The 17,619-nt window shown below is 45.6% G+C and overlaps 2 protein-coding genes across 5 annotated transcripts in view; one reads left to right on the top strand and one right to left on the bottom strand.

Annotated features, from left to right (window-relative positions):
* Positions 1–931: 931 nt before the first annotated feature.
* Positions 932–14,047, bottom strand: LOC135908492 (zinc finger protein 84-like). The gene is made up of 2 exons (XM_065440297.2): positions 13,871–14,047; positions 932–3,765 (listed from the first exon to the last, which is right to left on the bottom strand). The coding sequence occupies exon 2, from the start codon at positions 3,470–3,472 to the stop codon at positions 2,051–2,053; it is 1,422 nt and encodes a 473-aa protein (XP_065296369.1). The 5' UTR covers positions 3,473–3,765; positions 13,871–14,047; the 3' UTR covers positions 932–2,050.
* A 202-nt stretch (positions 14,048–14,249) lies between these two features.
* Positions 14,250–17,619, top strand: part of LOC135908494 (zinc finger protein 84-like) — a 45,522-nt gene continuing 42,152 nt past the window's right edge. For all 4 annotated transcript variants that reach the window (XM_065440301.1, XM_065440299.1, XM_065440303.1 and 1 more), the window contains exon 1: positions 14,250–14,504. The gene's annotated coding sequence lies outside the window, so the exon portion shown is untranslated. The remainder of the gene's footprint in view (positions 14,505–17,619) is intronic.

Genomic DNA, 17,619 nt, shown 5'->3' on the forward strand with positions numbered 1-17,619 from the left:
GCATCTTTGGAATAGTCTGTCTATGAGACTTTGTTGATTTTGTAGCTTGCTCTCGAGGGCTCTTACGGCTACCGCTTCTGCCGATGCGACGCTGGCACTGCCTGAGCTGCCGGCCACTTCAGCGTAATTCAGGCGTTTTCGGGAACGCGATCGCGATCTTGATCGTGATCTTGACGTGGGTCTGTTATTTCTTGCGGTGCTACTGCAGGCGTTACTTGAGTTGGCGGCGCGTGCACCGGCCACTTCAGCGTAATTCACGCGTTTTCGGGAACGCGACCACGATCTTGATCGTGACCTTGACGTGGGTCTGCTAGTTGTTGCGGTGCTACTGGAGGCATTACTTGAGTTGGCGGCGCATCCATTGGCAGCGCCTAGTTCAGGGAATTCATCGCGGTTGGAGCTCCATCGACTGTCTCGCTCTTGGATCCTGTTTTGCCATTGCTGTCTTACTTGGTAAGGCGGTGGGTTTTTTTTTTTTGAGGGAGGGGTAATGGCCCGCACTAGTTACGCTAGAAGTCGAAGAAGAAGTGTGCGTGGTAGCTGCTGCGAAAACGAACTGTAAACGGCCGTTCGCTTAGAACTGACTGACTGGCTTTTCCTCTCGTGACAATATTCTGTTAAGGTGAGGACTAGATCGTTGTGTTTATCTCCGTAACTTGCCTTGTTTATTGTTATGCACAGAACCGCAGCGAACACATGGTCAAGCAGTGCATCTAGAATGACTTTCTTTCCATTTAACAAATCTCTTTTGAGTAGGGTATAGAGAACGAAACCAAGAGTGTGAGGACCACACTAAGAATGCACGTGCCATTATCCGTGTCATTTATTCCCTTCCAAATAACCGAAAATAAATCATTGTTTTTCTGTATTATCTGGGGGAAGAAACGACACTGAAAGGGTAAAGGATACATAAAAATTAAAGGGCCTTCAATCCATGAAAACAATGTTTTATTATGAAGCAACTTTCAAGGTTCTCAAAGGTCTGCACAGTTCTTTACGAGCAAACAAATTTAATACCAGTACATTTAGCACTACTGAAACGATTTGAATCTTAGTAGCAATTAAAAAAGCACATAATAATTGCATAATTTCAATTTCTGAGAAAAGGTTGTTTTAACTGCATTACATAGCAACAGCAAATAGCCACTGAATTCTCTTGAACTGTTCAGCACAATAAATGCGAATGAATTGAAACATCACATGCTATTAGTGCAAGTATTGAAATATCGATAATTCGCAGAACCCTATCCCAAATTTTATTTAGTGCACTGAAACAAACTCACACAACTCAGTAAAGAGCAGTTAAACGCTTCAATGCAGAAAGAAGTGCTTGTCTGCAAGACAAAGAGCTCAAACATCCTAATAATGAAAAGTGAAGACTTAGAATGATTCATGCTAGTATAGAACTACAGGTGTCACATACGCTGAGATTCCATGAAAAAACTAAGGAAAACATGAAAAGCAAGAAGGAACAATGAGGAGTGCACACAACTCAGCACTGCTGCACCACATGTGTCAGGTGCACTTGTGATGGCAAGGTGCCTATTGAGGTGGCTTTGGTGTCCGACGGTTTGACAGTTTAAGTGGCACTGAAACAACTTCTCGCTTATGTGGGTTGTGCATGTGTCGATCAGTTCAGTGCGAACTTCTGCAAGTAACTCTGAGGACATGAAGAGCCCTGACAAGGCGTCTACCATAGTGGATACACAAGTGATCCTTCACCACGGAATTTGTGTGGACGAGCGCGTGTCGGTGCAGTACAGACTCCCACGACAAATTCTCAGCACATGAAGGGCCCTGAATCAGCCTCTCACATTAGCAGAAGTGAAGTTCAGTGCGAACTTCCATGAGCACCTCCGAGTACATGAAGAGCACTGACATGGCCTCTTGCTGAGTGGATGCATACGTCATTCTTCAGTAAAGACTTTTGAGGATTGCTGAGTGCATGCAGGGTACTGAAATGGCTACCCGCCTGAATGGATGCGAGGCTGTTGGTTTAATAGACTTCCACAAGAAGTTCTCAGGGCATGAACGGCTTTGAAACAGCCTCTCACATTAGTGACAGTGCAGGTGAACCTTCCATGTCGTCTTTTGTGAGAAGCTTTGAGGGCATAAAGGGCACTGAAATGGCTTCTCTCCTGTGTGAGTATGCAGGTGTTGGTTCAGAATATTCTGTGGGAAGCTCAGAGGGCGTGCAAGGCACTGATATGGGCTCTCCTGTGTGGGTGTGCAGATGCTGGTTCAGAAGATTCTTCTTTGAGAAGCTCAAAGGGCATGCAAGGCATTGATACGGCTTTTCACCTGTGTGAGTGCACATGTGTTGTTTCAGGGTACTCTTTTGCGAGAAGCTCTGAGGGCACGAAGGGCAGTGAAATGGCTTCTCGCCTGTGTGGGTACGCAGGTGCCGGTTCAGATGGCACTTCTGTGATAATCTCTGAGGGCATAAAGGGCATTGAAATGGCTTCTCTCCTGTGTGGGTACGCAGGTGTACCTTCAGAACATTCTTATACGAGAATCTCTGAGGGCATGAAGGGCATTGAAATGGCTTCTCGCCTGTGTGGGTGCGTTGGTGTTGGTTCAGAGTACTTTTTTGCGAGAAGCTCTGAGGGCACGAAGGGCATTGAAATGGCTTCTCGCCTGTGTGGGTGCAGAGGTGCTGGTTCAGATCACTCTTCTGTGATAATTTATGAGGGCATAATGGGCACTGAAATGGCTTCTCGCCTGTGTGGGTTCGCAGGTGTCGGTTCAGATCACTCTTCTGTGAGAAGCTTCGAGGGCATGAAGGGCAGTGAAATGGCTTCTCGCCTGTGTGGGTGCGCAGGTGTTGGTTCAGACTACTCTTTTGTGAGAAGCTCTGAGGGCATGAAGCACAATGAAATGGCTTCTCTCCTGTGTGGGTGCGCAGGTGTTGGTTCAGAGAATTCTCATGTGAGAAGCTCTGAAGGCACACAGGGCAGTGAAATGGCCTCTCGCCTGTGTGGGTGCGCAGATGCGAGCGCAGATTACTCTTTTGTGAGAAGCTTTGAGGGCACGCAGGGCATTGAAATGGCCTCTCGCCTGTGTGGGTGTGCAGGTGCTGGTTCAGAGTATCCTTTCTTGAAAAGCTTATAGGACATGAAGGGCACTGAAATGGCCTCTCGCCTGTGTGGGTGCGCAGATGTTGGTTCAGATGAATCTTTTGTGAAAAGCTTTGGGGGCACGAAGGGCACGGAAATGGCCTCTCACCTGTGTGGGTGAGTAGGTGCTGGTTAAGACCACTCTTTCGTGAGAAGCTTCGAGGACACGAAGGGCACTGAAAGGGCCTCTCGCCTGTGTGGGTGTGCAGGTGCTCGTTCAGAGCACTCTTTCGTGAGAAGCTTTGAGGACACGAAGGGCACTGAAATGGCCTCTCACCTGTGTGGGTGTGTAAGTGGTCCTTGAGAGCACTCGTTCGTGAGAAGCTCTGAGGGCATAAATAGCAATGAAATGGCATTTCTCTTCGGTGGATGCACAGGTGTTGCTTTAGGTTAACTTTTTGTGAAAAGCTCTGCGGGCACTGAAATGGCCTTTTGGCTGTGTGAGTGTGAAGGTGTTGCTTCAACTTGAACGTTCGTGAGAAGTTCCGAGGGCACAAATGGAATTCAAACACACTCTGGCCTGCATGGATCCTGGTGAGCACTTCAGGTCACAGTTTATCCATCTCATAGACACAGTAGTTACAACGGGGCGGTATCCTTCCTGTAACTGCAGCATCTGCATTTGCTGGACAGCTGCAATGCTTCAATGCTGCACCAAGAAAACAAGACAGGTTACCCAAGTAATGCTTTTCACTTAAAAATAAAAATGTAATTATATAATGCCGTAGAAATGCAATTACATAGGTGGTAGTGGTGAAGATGGTAGTGAAGATAAGCCTTTTCTTCATTCAATGTGTTGGCAGTAATTTCAGATCAAATCTAAGCACAGCAGGTCAACCATTTTGATTTGGAAAATATATTTTTTTGATTGCTCAATGGCCAAGTTTATGAATTTTGCAAAAATTTTTGCTTAAATCATTTTTAACTGTAAGATAAAGTGAGAAGACTAGGAGCATGGTATTAGTACAAGCTGCCATTGCAGTCAAGTGCAACAGCCCAACCATTCAGTAATACCATCATGGGCCTGATGACCAAATTAAGAACAGCAGCAGTTCAACTCGACCTAGGTTTCACGTTATTGTCTGTTGTGGTAGATAGTTACATTTCTCAAAGTTATTAATGCTGCCATTTCACTTGAGTCCAAAGAATGAATATACAGAAAATGTGATCAAGGGACAAAAAACACAAACATGGGAAACATTATTATAGTCAAACAATACAAATCACAAATATGACATTTCTACTTTAAACAACGCTTTTAGGCCATTCATTCCGTTCTTGGTCTCAGAAAAAATTACTATCTATAAGCATGATTCACAGCACATAGGTCCTGTATCATTAATTTGGTATTGACAAATGCTGGCACGAAAAGAAGGACACAGGTAAGATTATTTCATAATGCTGGACTATGTTGTCACTAAATGCAAGAGTTGTAGTTTGTCTAGCGTGTCTTCCCTGTAGCTATTCAAGATTGAGAGTTACTCAGCACCTGCATCACACTATCAGTTTTTCTGCAGAAATTGCAGATGAACCTAACTTCTATTCGCTGTAATAATTACAATTGAACAATAGTTTATTGGTATATGGATCCCGCAAAGCTTATGTATATTCAGAGCTAGGTCTGACAGCATAGCGATTGCCCCTATACCCGATCGCCCCTATATACCTGAATAGGGGCTCCTTTGAAATTGCGACAAAAGTCAATTAACTTGTCAGAGCGCTAATGCAAATGTTTTCAATATGCTCGTCCCACCTCATGTGTTGTTACAATTACCTCGAGGAACTAATAGGTAGAAACATTGCTAGGTGTTGTTGCCAATAAAATATGGAAAGTGAAAAGGTGTCTCCATGCTGCTTATCTCCATAACACAGCAGTAATTATTTTCAATCTCATTTTCTACCATTCACACCAGCGGCAAATCTAATCAAGGTTATTACTGAGCTTAGTTTCATCAGCTTCTGATTTAACTACTGTGTACAATACACCCAACCATATTTGCTATCAGTGACTATTAGGAACAGGAAAGGTCCCAAGAATGAACCCTATCTTATGCTACACCTGATGTGAAAGGAAATGCCTCAAATACGATTGCAGACTTTGACGTACTGAACACGGTTTTCAGTATAGGCTCTGATAAAATGCACAGATTTGGTGTCTATTCGACTGTGGAAAGCTTACATGAAGCTTTATGTTCAGGCAAATTAATCAAAGGTGTTGGCAAAATCTAAAAATATACTGCCTCTATTTGTTCTCTGTTATTAACTGCTAAGTAGTGATAAGAGGCAATAAGCTGAGTGACAGTAAAAGCCTTCCACAAAACCCAGCTGGACTCATGTTGTCTTCATCTAAGTATTGTTTAGGGTGCCAACAGATCACATGCTCTAACCTATTGCTGCAAAGTTGGGTCAGTGAGACAGGACAATGATTTTGCACGTTTAGGGAATGCACCCGCAGTGTTGGAAGCATGTGTATTTTGGCAATGAATGGGTGGACACACAATATGCTATACGGCCCCAACAATATTATATACTTTGCGAATACTTGACCGGCAGTTTCGCGGAGGAATTGTTCTTGGTCAAGACCAAGAGCCAAGCCAATAAATGTTCCACAGTGGCCTGAAGCAGCAATCATTTGATGATATGGCACACATATCTCCCAATGGCACCGACTGTTCTTACGATGATTCACTTATTGCATGCAAAACCCATCCGTTCACTACAACTTTGAATTGAAACCATGAAGCAGTCCTTTAGGGCACCAGTTGGAGTGCTAGAGTATACTCGAGGCAGTGGAGCACAGTTTATGCTGTGTTGACTAGAAAACGTGAAGTACCCTGAGCAGTGATGGAATAGACATTTGACCTTCTGGCGCAGAGCTTAGCACCAGCACGAAGATGATTTTGCAAAGCAACTAGCACTTCTGACACAGTGTCGAACCTACGTCAATCTTTCTTTTATTTAGATTATTCAAGGCAAATTCGGCACAAAACCATATAGTGTGATTTTAAATGAACTATGCAATTAAGATTGCTGACGCCAGTTACGCGCATGAATAAGGCATTCGGGATAAAAAGAACCCATGCTTTTAAAATAATGGTCAACCCTTTGCGTACATCACGCTATAAGGCTGTTTATTGATGGTATTGCTCAGCACTTATTAATAATTGGAGAGTTTCATCGTCAGCAGGTACTGACAATATCAACTGTAAATTACTAAAGAATACTGTCTCTGAGCAGGTTTTTTATTCCATATTTTTCATCTATCTTTAATGACTGATCAGATTCCAAAAGATTGGAAACCGCCAGTTATACCAATCTTCAAAGACGTCAAGAAAAACATGGCTGAAAACTACCAACTGATATTGTTGACGTGTATATGCTGTAAAATGATGGAACATTATGTCACGGTGCCACGGGAAAGACAAAGATGACGACTACCAACAAGATGAAAGAGATGACATAGTGGGGCTAACCTAACGTTCGGCCAACTGGTTTCACCGGCCATATCTTCTGCAGAATCACAGTCCTATTTAACCTTATATCTCTGCTCATTTCATTTTTGGTGGAGGTGCTGGGTATCGCAAAAGACGGAACTCCGCAGCGGGCTTGTCCTCGGCCGTCCTACCGTGCTGACAGACGACCAGGCCTTGTGAACATCACTGTCGGGTCCCATCGGTTGTGTGCAGCAACGCATTCGTATATGCCAAGCCATTCTTAGATGCTGACTTTGTCGCTGTCGTTACCAGAGAAGGTACCGGGGTCGCGCGGATGGATCAAGACGACTGACGATTGCGGTGTCGCGGATACTGGTGGCCCAGGTGCGCTGGGCGCTGACGCCAAGTATGGCAAAAGTTCTGGGAATTTGGGAGCATGCGAATTTTAACAAAAGAGGACAGTTTAGAAAAGCTCAATGCCTTTTATCAGTCCTTGAACTGTTTCAAAGCATACTTGGATTTGACAGTGGTCGCTATAAGGTAGCCTTCTCATGGAAATGAGATTGTGAGTAGCTAGACAGCAATCAAAGAGAAGCTTTATGGCGCGTTCACACTGATGCATTCGGCGTCTGGAGCGGCGCCAAGTTCGGCGGCGGCGAGATTCGCCGGAATAGCCCCTTCCGCGCCGATCGCTCATCGAATCGGTGCGCAACCGCCACGTCCTTTTCGACAAGTACCACGCGAAGCACAAGGTCTAAGCGACCTGACAAGGTGGCGTGACCAAGCTACGCGCGCTCTTGCAAAGCAGGGCGAACCCACCAATGCTGGTGGCGTCGTCTCTTCGGCGAATGCTTCTGCGCGTCACGCATCGCCAGAAAGGTGCTTGCCAACAGGCCTAGGAGTACTGCCTCTTCTTGCTCAGGGTTCATCATTGCCTTTCCAAGCAATGGTGGAGACGCGCACAATTAACACACGAACTCGATGCGAGTGGAGACAACTGCGCCATCTCGAGCCGCGCGAACATCCGGGATATCCCGCGCTTGCTTGGAGGTTAGCACTTTGTGGGGCAGATGGCGCTGTATCTCGTTCCGGCGGCGAGGTGCGACGCGATTTTCGGCGGCAAGAGAATTCCATTCGCTGCAGACGCCGGATTGCTCAGTGTGAACGTGCCATTAAAGCGAGTGCATCTCTGTGGTGAAGAAAATAAAGTTTAAGAGGGATTTTGCTGCGGAATATGGCCCAACTATAAAAGTTTGTATGAGAACATGCCTTGCTGAATGTAGGCCTGAAAGAAGTGGTGCGCCGTGTCTTGTATTCATTACATTCCACATCACGCTGCCGTACGTAGTGAGCCAACAACTACAAGAATATGGATGATCTTCGAAGAGTCAGCATATGGACTTCACTTGTCTCACCGAACAAATGCTTAGCAAAAGGACCTAATCTTCCAACTGACTTTGTTACTCCTCTCATACGTTTTTGGATTAATCAAACTGCTTTGACTGCTAATATTTAAAAAAAAAGATCTTGGCAGACCGAACCATAGATTGATATCATTGAAAGTAATGGCTTGTGCATTACAAGAGACCACTGGAAATTTCATTGACGAACGTGCACCTTAACCACCATAATAGACCTTACACAGAAAGCGGTACACTTATACAGCATAAAGACTTCCTCAATTATACGACACAAAGAGCTTAACCTCGACTTTGCAGAAACATGCCAAAGCATAACAGCATACTGAGAGACGTGCAGTGTATTTCTAGTTGCCCCAAGAATGGCTCATAACCACTACGGTATATTGGTCAGCAAGTACGCAGCTTTACAAGTGTTCATATTAGGACTGTTAAAATAAGTACGACATCAGAGCGTAATTTCAAGCACGATTACATCCCGTAATTTCTTCCTCCATCGCCATCAGGAAGATATGCACACTGATGTTTTATAAAGTGCTGCTGTGCGACACGAAAATGCTGATTGCATGAGTTAATTTCTCCCTTTTCAAGCAGGCGTCCATGGTTTAATAGAGAGAGCATAGAGCTTCTGTTGCTGGGGGCCACAGTTTTAAACTAACGAACGAACGTTTTTCTTTATTTGAGCCAGTGAGCCAAGCTGACCATAAATGGCCAGAAACTGACAAACCACAAAGTGGGGGGGAAGAGGCAAAGATAGCTATCAGATTAAAAGCCTTGCTACAGATGAATATCAAGAAAGATGAAAAAAGATACTGAGCTCTAAGAAAACTAAGAATAGGGACAGTGTCCGCCATGAACTCTCCCACAGTACTATGGTTGATTTACTCGAAAATTTGTTCTCGCAACGGCCATGCTCCATATCTTGTACTCACTCCCCTTCAAGAATGACAGAATATCTGATCGAATTAAAGAATTACCATACTTAAGAACAACAAGTCTGCAGAAGTAATTGCACAAAAAGTGTCATGGATGCTACTCAAGCTACAAAAAGCCTGCCTAAACGTGTACCTGAAATCAGTGTGGAGAACATGCAGATGGAATGAGCCTCTGCTTTCTCCTGAAACAAGACTTTAGCTTCTTCGTCCAGCTTTTCTAAAACTTATATTTTGGCTGCCCCATTATAGGCCTCACGCTAACCTAGAATCAGAAGGATAACAGCACCATTCAGTCACAATGAGGACAAGCGGCGATCTACAGTCATTGCCATTACATGCCGATGAAAAGAACTTCATTTAGTACCACTTCCATAAATGGGAAAGCTACATGCTTGTGTATGAAGGTGCAGATGCCAGCTCTATCCAATAGACAGATGAATTGGACAGACATGGCAGCTGCTGGCACCCTCCTGCTCTCCAAGATAAGTATTCTCCACTGATGTATGAGCAGAGTGGCTGAGAGGCAAAATCCTGGAATGCCAATTTGATGACTGTGAGTTAATGTCCTTCCAACAGAATGAGAACATTCTTTCTTTGTAGCTTCCTTGAAGGATTTTGGGATAATAGTGATGGGCAGGCGGAGGCATCACTAGAGATCAAAACAAGCAGGGGAGTTTTATATCTCCTTTAATGTTAACATTTTGTACAGGGCAGCCTGCTTAAGATGAATTTTCACATACGTCACTAGAGAAATAAACTCAACTGCAAGCTGCAGAACTGCTGGCACCATACTTACAGCAATGAAGGCACCAAATCGGAAAATAATTTTTAGCACTTCCTTCAAAACTTATATAGCTGATGAATAAGTGTCACAACAGGTGCCATTGAGTGACAATGCAGTTAAATTTCAATAAAGAGAGGTCAGTAAGATCGGCACTTCGTTAGATAAAAGATTTTGCTAAATTGAAATTCCACCTTTTCGGGAAATTACTGTCACCAACCAATTCTTTCTTACTTGGAAGGGGCGTAACGATTCAACTTGACTCCATTTCCCCATTCACCCTTTCGCCTACATACACCAGCGTGCCACCAACTTGCCTAATAAAGTTTTTTTTCCTGTCACATTATATTTGCATTAAAATCGTCTGATAAATTTCACATTATTTCTCTTGAAATTGGTGATTTTCTTCAGCATGTCCAGGGCAGCTTTTCTCAACTTCAATCATGGACAATGACCTCTGTGTGGTATTCGGTCATTCCAGCGACGCAGGCGGCGCCGCACGGCCCCCCTCGGAAGCAGTCACCCGGTGATATAGATATGCGACGCAATTCGGCAGTTCGGTCTGGAGCGGGGTGCATGAACGCGGCAATGAAGAAAAAAGGGTACAGTAATTGCATATGCAGCGTGCCGCAGCGCTCAAACCTTGCCGTAGCGAATGTTCGCTGCTACGGTATTTTTCAAATGTACTTCAAGACAGGCGTAACGACCTGAGGCATTGCAACCAATTATGAAGCTCGTACTACATTTGCATAACACTGAATCGCATACAGAGGGGATCCCACTTGTCTACAGCGATCGAGCCGAGCTCTGCACAAGGAAGAAACAAATTTTAAGGGAGCTACCGAGTTACGAAGAAACAACTCGAAACGCAAATGGAAAAATGTGAAACTCGTTCAGGCACAAGTATTTTGTCATTAGTCAACCAGCTACCCTAAAGTTCAGTTCATTTGCTCCGCCGTACGCTGCTCGAGGCTTGACGAGCGAGATCACCCCTGAACGTTACGAGTTTCGTTAAGTTGTATTAATTAAACAGCCCCCTTTTTTAGTTTGCACTTCGAAATGCACTAAAGTTTGTTTCTTACTGCACAGGATTAATTTGTTGAAAACAGGAGCGCTCGAAAAACAACTAACATCTGTTACCGGTATGCATTTGCGTTTACTAAGTGCTTGCGAAAACACAAATATATGGATTCATGCCCGTGAGCCTTTTCAAGGCTATAGTAACGACATACTGACCTTATAAGAGCCCGTACCTTTACGAACTGCGGCGTTAATGCAGTGCCGCAGGCCCTTGATTGCACTCGTCTGCAGGCACAGCGACTCGACGCTAACCTCGGTTTCTCTAAATTGAATAGTAAGCTGTTGGGCTAGTTGGTTTGACATGATTTTTGCAAAGGGGATCGAGCGCAGAAACGTTGCAGAAAAAGGAAACAGGACAGGAAAGACGCTCACTTGCAACTAAGTATATTTTCAGAGACAAAACGATCTCACACAACCTAAAAAGAATCTGGAAGAAACCGGCGTTGACCTCGTCTTCACAGCTCTTCTCAAGCTTTCTCGGTTGTGCGCCTTTGCAACACGGCCACAACAAGAACAAGACATGTGGAAAGAAACACACAAAATTGCTCGCCTCCTGTGCTACCGATGTGGTGTATATGATACCAGTCGACTGTGGGATATTTTACAATGGGCAGACGGGGCGCTGTCTAAATGACAGGCTAAGAGAACATTCTTCATTTTTAAAGGCCCTGAGCAACTCCGCGCACCTTCCTGTGCACGGCAGGGATTATGGCTGTAAGCCCAATTTATGGCGTTTTTCACTGGTCGATTCGGAGCAGGATTTTTTGCTCCGCGGCAACGAATCCGAATTTCACTGGTCGATCTGGAGCGGGTTCGCGCGTTCCACTGGTCGTTTCGGATCAACTCGCTCCGCGCCGGATCGCTCTCACTTGCTCCGCCGCCGAGACGCGGATTCGGGCGGAAATAGAACGCGTCACATGGCGTCACTTCCGTCTTCAAGCGAAATCGGTAGCCGGTCGGTACGCACAACATTGTGTTGGGCATAGTTTGCGGAACCGGTTTGTGTCACGTGCACGCAGACTTCCTGTGTGATCTCCCGCGGAGCGTTCGTGCGCTCCACTGGCAGACTCGGATTGGTGAAAGCCGAGCGCTCGCTCGAGGATTCAGGCGGCTGCTCCAGATCGACCAGTGAAAAACGCCATTAGATAAAACCGAGATTACAAGCAGATCCAAAGGCAGACTCGAAAGGGACATCCTCAAGGCAGGCCAGATTCATGCTCGTGCTAAGCTTTGTATTGATGCTCCGTCAGCGCATCCTATGGGTATGGAATTTACGTCCTTCGCCCTTGGCTTAAGTTTCTAGGCCACCTCCTGTGTCACTCTCCCCCCGAATGTTTTCTTGGGATTACTTTTGTCAGGCCACTTGCACTTGCCGTTGTTGCTATCACCTACACTATAGCTGTCATTATTGATGTAGTGCTGCATGCCCGGTTGTGAGTCAAATTATATATATATATATATATATATATATATATATATATATATATATATATATATATATATATATATATATATATATATATATATAATGTAAACATTTTTTTACAATTCTCGATGACAGCGCATGCGCAATAACATTCCTGGTGGTCTGTCTCTGAATATATACTTAGTCGCAAGTGAGCATCTTTCCTGCCCATGTCTCCTTCTTTCGCAACGCTTCTGCGCCCCCCTTTGCAAAAATCGTCTCTAATGGACTTGATGCCGCAGCATATGATGTGACCGGCGTTGAACGTAGGTTTGCCTTCATTTAAACACCTCTGCGTCTCTTTAGCGAGAGAGAAAGTATGGCTTGCGGCGAAACTAGGGCGCCTGACGTGCTTTGCTACTCAATATGCACACGCTTGCGAGATCGCCTAATCTACAGTGTACTAGATAGTACACTGTACCTTATCACCGTCTCGGCAGCCATTTTGACCTACCGTCGCGCCGCCTATAGTCGCTGGAATGACCGAATCCCATGCTGAATTCCGAAAGGAGCGGCAAAGACCTTTATATCGCGCCGATCGTTTACGCTTTAGTGGGCACGGACGCCCCATTTGGTGATCGCTATGTCTGGAGGGGCAAGGTTCTGACTGGTGCTGTATAAGTCGTGGGTCGCTTGTTTCGTCACGACGACAGATTGGATTTTTTACAAGCACTGCCCCAGCAGGGCACATGTAAGCGGCAAACGGAGGTTTCAGGAAAGCAGGCGGCGCAGGATTTCTAGGGCACCCAAGGGGTAGCGGGGGAGACCGAAGCGTGCCAGGGGGTTGGCTGTCCGCTATCGCGGACAGCCGATCTTATTCACACCTGGCACGTGCAGGCCTCGGCGAGCCCCAGCCCACAAAGCAGTCCGGGTTCTAGCTTTGGCGTCCCCGTTGGCACTTTGGCGTCCGGCAGGCGCGCCAGAAATGTTGTTACAATTTACTAGTAAAAACAAGATTGAATATAATTACGTTACGTCGCTAACTTGCGACGCTAATTTCAGCGCTACCACGGCCCATGACTTCTGCAACACCAGTCAGAACTTTGCCTCTGAAGGTATATCGGACAGACTTTCTCACGCCTGCGGCGCTGGAGCTGAGTCATCGTCACCGGCAGCCTTTCAGCTACCTGCGTTCAACCGCGGTTGCCGAGGCACTCTGCCTTCTAGATTTTCAATATATGCGGCCCGGGCTCTACTACGGTCGCTACTGCTCCCACGGAAATATCTGTGATGTTATTTGCATCGCCGTCAGGCGCGAGAAAGCTAGCACTCGCGAGATAGTCTGTCCGGCACAGCGGTCGCCAAATCGGACGTCAGTCCCCGCTGCTTCACCCATTTTACCGCGCCGGCAGCCAGCGTCCGAGCATGACCATGCCAGGCAGAGTCGTCTATTCAAGGAGCAAATGCCCCAAGATTTTCTCTCTCGCGCCCGCTCTCACTCGCGCCTGCGCACAAACGGCTGGCGATCCCTCAAATGAACGTTTTGTCCGAATCCCATACCGAATCCCAAAACGAGCGGCGAAGTGCTTTACACCACGTCGTTCGAGATCCCTTGCACGGTGCTAACTGGCCTTGCTCACAGGCGAAAGGGTGTTGCATTTAATCAAAGCGTTTAGTACTACCGCCTCTAACGGTACTCACGCTTGTCATTGTGCACACGAGGTAGGGAACACTGGTCTTGGTAATGGCAGAAACAACCAGCTGCACTATCTGTAGCAGCACACACCAAATCCGGTATAAAAGACAGTTTCTCACTATAATACCTAGAGGGAAATCTGGCGCCACCGTGCCGTCATGGAAATGACGTGTATGCATACATGCGTATATGTACGTGCGAGGCTTGTGTTGGCTGGTTTTGTAAGAGGCTTCGTCTAGAGCGTAATTATGGCTACACAAGGGCAGTGTCTGCGTTCACCTGATCGACCGAACGCAGGCGTTAAGTTCACCAGGTTCACCCAAACGTCACGTCCGGTAAGCCACATTCATTCTTTGTTTTTTCACGTCCGGGATGTCACATCCGCCCTTTCTTTTGGCGGTATGTTAGGAACGAACAGACGCGGACAGCGCCTTTAAATAAGGGGCTTTAACCGCTGTCAGCCAGCCCGAGCCGCCGTTTAAGCTTCTGAGAAGCGCGCCCGCTCGACTCCCGGGAGAACCCGAACACCACTCAACCAGCCACGGACACGGAGTGGCCACGGACCAGCGAGGCAACGTGCGCCAACCTGCGGATAGGCCCCGTCGTGTCCCTCAGGTCGTCGGAGTGTCGCAGTGCCAGGTGAACAAATTGTGTTTTGTTTGTCTCTCTCTGTGTTAGTGCACTTTAGGTGCAAAGATTTTTTTGTATTGTAATCTCTCTTCTCTCTCAAGTGTTACTTTGCACGAGTTGCATTGGATTTGTAATTCACTTTGTATGTGCACGTATGAGTGATTGTGGAATCCTCTGTATCGTCTCTTTTGCTGTATAAACTTTGTGTTGTTGTCCAAGTAAAAATACAAGGTATAACGGAGTACATATAACAATTTATTGTCTTTCATTCCTGAAATTTTTGTCGAAGTAATTTTTGTTGAAAGCGAGAAAAGAGCGGGTTACTGAGAACAGTTTATTTCCTTTCATTTGTGAAATTTTTATCGAGGTAATTTGCGCTTAAAGCGAGAAAAGAATTTTTGTTTGAAGTTCAGCTCTCGTGCCGCAAGTTGCCTTGTCTGTTAACGCCTCTTCACCGCAGAACACACCTGGCCATGGCGCTACACTTAGGCCAGAGAACGACTGCAGTTTGCCATCGCTCGGTGTCGGGCATTTTAGGGCTGGAGCTAAAGAAGATATCTACATTTCGTCTGGCCGCAGTGTCGTGCTCTGCGGCGAATAGGCGTTAAAAGACGCCGCAACTTGCGGCGCGACAGTTCAACGTCAAACATTCTTTTTTCTCGCTTTAAACAAAACGTTCCTCGACAAAAATTTCAGGAATGAAAGACAATAAACTGTTCTATGTACCATGGTATTGCTGGTATTTTTACTTGGACCACCTCAGGGTGAAATTAACCAGTGTTTCTGGCTAAAAACGCACTTTTTGCAAGTTTAGTATTTTTTTTTATTTCGATGTACGCAGTCTCCAGAAAAACAAAACTGCTATTTCCGAATTTTGCGAGAGCACTTTGATGTTTAAAACTAAAAAAAAACGGCAAAAATGGTAAATTTTCATACTGGTTTCTCTCCTTTTCTGAATCTTCAAACTGCCCTCGTGTCGCGAATAAATTTTTTTCGGCAGAAATATTTGCGTCTTTGATTGCGCACATTAGGATAAGGTTCCAGGAATTTTTATTTTTTTTTTTACAAATTGAAGATGGTCAAGCGCAACGTCTAGGATGTTTGGCGTGGAATGACCCATATAGCTGTCCACTAATTTGATATTGCAGTCGATGCCTCGCCCTTCAGGTGAGACAGCGACTTTTTAACGTGACAGCGTTAAGGAGCTCGTGTCGCAGAAAAGCCAGTGTCGTCGGCATCTTTGGCCATGGGCGAAAATAGCGCAGGCGTGAGCGCAAATAGCACCCGGATCACACAGGCGCGATCCGTGTTTCCAGCGAGAAATGTGACAGGCGTCATTTCCTTTCCTTAAAAGCAATAGTTCATTTCGTTTCCCTTCCCTTGCGGCCCGATTCGGATGCCCACCGAGATATGTGAGACAGGTGTGCATTCCTTAAATTGTCCAACGAGCCACGCGTCGCACGGAACGGGCGATGGCGCTCCACGTACTCCTCGGCAATGCTGCAACACGCTGTCGCGTTCCACTCTTAAACGCGAAGCTCAAGCGACCCCCAATTTTTTTTTAAAATACGCCTTTTCAACTCGTAACTTTTAATGCGGCGTTCTTCTTTTCTATTTCATTCCTAGATTAATGATGTCATCAAATCGCATAACCAGCAAAATTTGGTACCACTTCGCAAAATTGCCAGACGGCAAGGCGAAATGCAGGTACTGTCAAATTGTGCTCTCTATGTCATCTGGCTCGACTGGAAATCTTCGACAGCATTTGACAAAGAAGCACATCGCAGTGCCCTTTGGCCGAGTTGAACCCCGCCGCTCCCGATCACCTTCCTCAAGTGGCGAGAGCGTTGACGACCCTGCTGCTCGTTCCTCAGCGCCGTTGCCAAGCTCTTCGCGTTCAAGGAGCCACAGCGAATTATCGGACAATTCGGATGCACCAGAAAGTGGTCTGCTGTCGCCAGCTTTGACTTTGAAGGCTTCATCAACCCCGTTCTGCATGCCTGGGCCTACATAAGGCCAGTTGTTGCAGTCATCATTGACTCGACATGTCGACGCAGTTAGACCTGTGTCAGCACAGAAAAAAAAAAGGTTACTTGGATGTTCAGTTACTGAAAATGATTTGCAAAGAGTACCATCCGTTTTCACTGGTTGAAGATAAGGAATTTCGACAATTCATTAATATTTAAAATCCAGATTGCAGCTTACCGAGCCGCAAGACACTGACAAATAGTTTGCTGCCCGCGGTTCATAGCGAACTCCTAGACAAAATTAAATTGGCCCTGCTCGATGCCCCAGCTGTTTGCCTGACGTGTGATGGATAGACTAATACTAATAATACTAGCTTTTATGCCATCACTGCTCATTACATTGATCAGGCTACTTGCTTACGATCGTGTCTGATTGAATGCTCGGAATTTTCCTACAGACACACGAGTCGCAATATAGCAGGCTGGATAAATGAAGCTCTCGAAAGGTTTGCTATCAGAAATAAAATTTGTGCAGTTATCACTGACAATGCTGCTAACATGAAAGCAGCTGTCGCAGAATTAAATCTGCGACAACTGGGATGTTTTGCGCATGCTTTAAATTTAATTTTCACCGCTACAATTTCGGCATCCATTGGGGCAAAACTTGAAAAATCCAAGTCCATAGACCAGTACTTCAAGCAAAGCAGCTCAGCACTCTCGAAACTTCACGAGATGCAAGCTTCATTGAACAAAGATAAACTTACATTAAAGCAAGATGTTCCCATTTGGTGGAATTCCACCTTTCACATGCTAGAGAGGTTACTCGGAAACAAAGAGCCACTCGTTTCAACTCGGGCATTACTTGGTTACAAAGAGCAGTTAGAAGAACAAGAATGGACAAAACGGGCCCATGCTATTCAGGTGTTGTCAGTATTTAATGATGTAACAAATTTCTGCTGAAGCAAATGTGTCATTGTCTGAAACGACCGTTTTGACCAGAATAATGACGAGAAAAGTAAAACATTACCTTGAGACTAATAGAGACACTCCTGAGGCTATTGCAAAGCTTGCAAACGAACTCGTAGATGGTCTGACACGGCTATTTGGAAACAGAGAATCAAACGAGTTAATTTCTCAATCCCTAATTTTGGACCCAC

This window comes from Dermacentor albipictus, chromosome 3 (assembly GCF_038994185.2).
Source record: "Dermacentor albipictus isolate Rhodes 1998 colony chromosome 3, USDA_Dalb.pri_finalv2, whole genome shotgun sequence".
NCBI lineage: Eukaryota > Metazoa > Arthropoda > Arachnida > Ixodida > Ixodidae > Dermacentor > Dermacentor albipictus.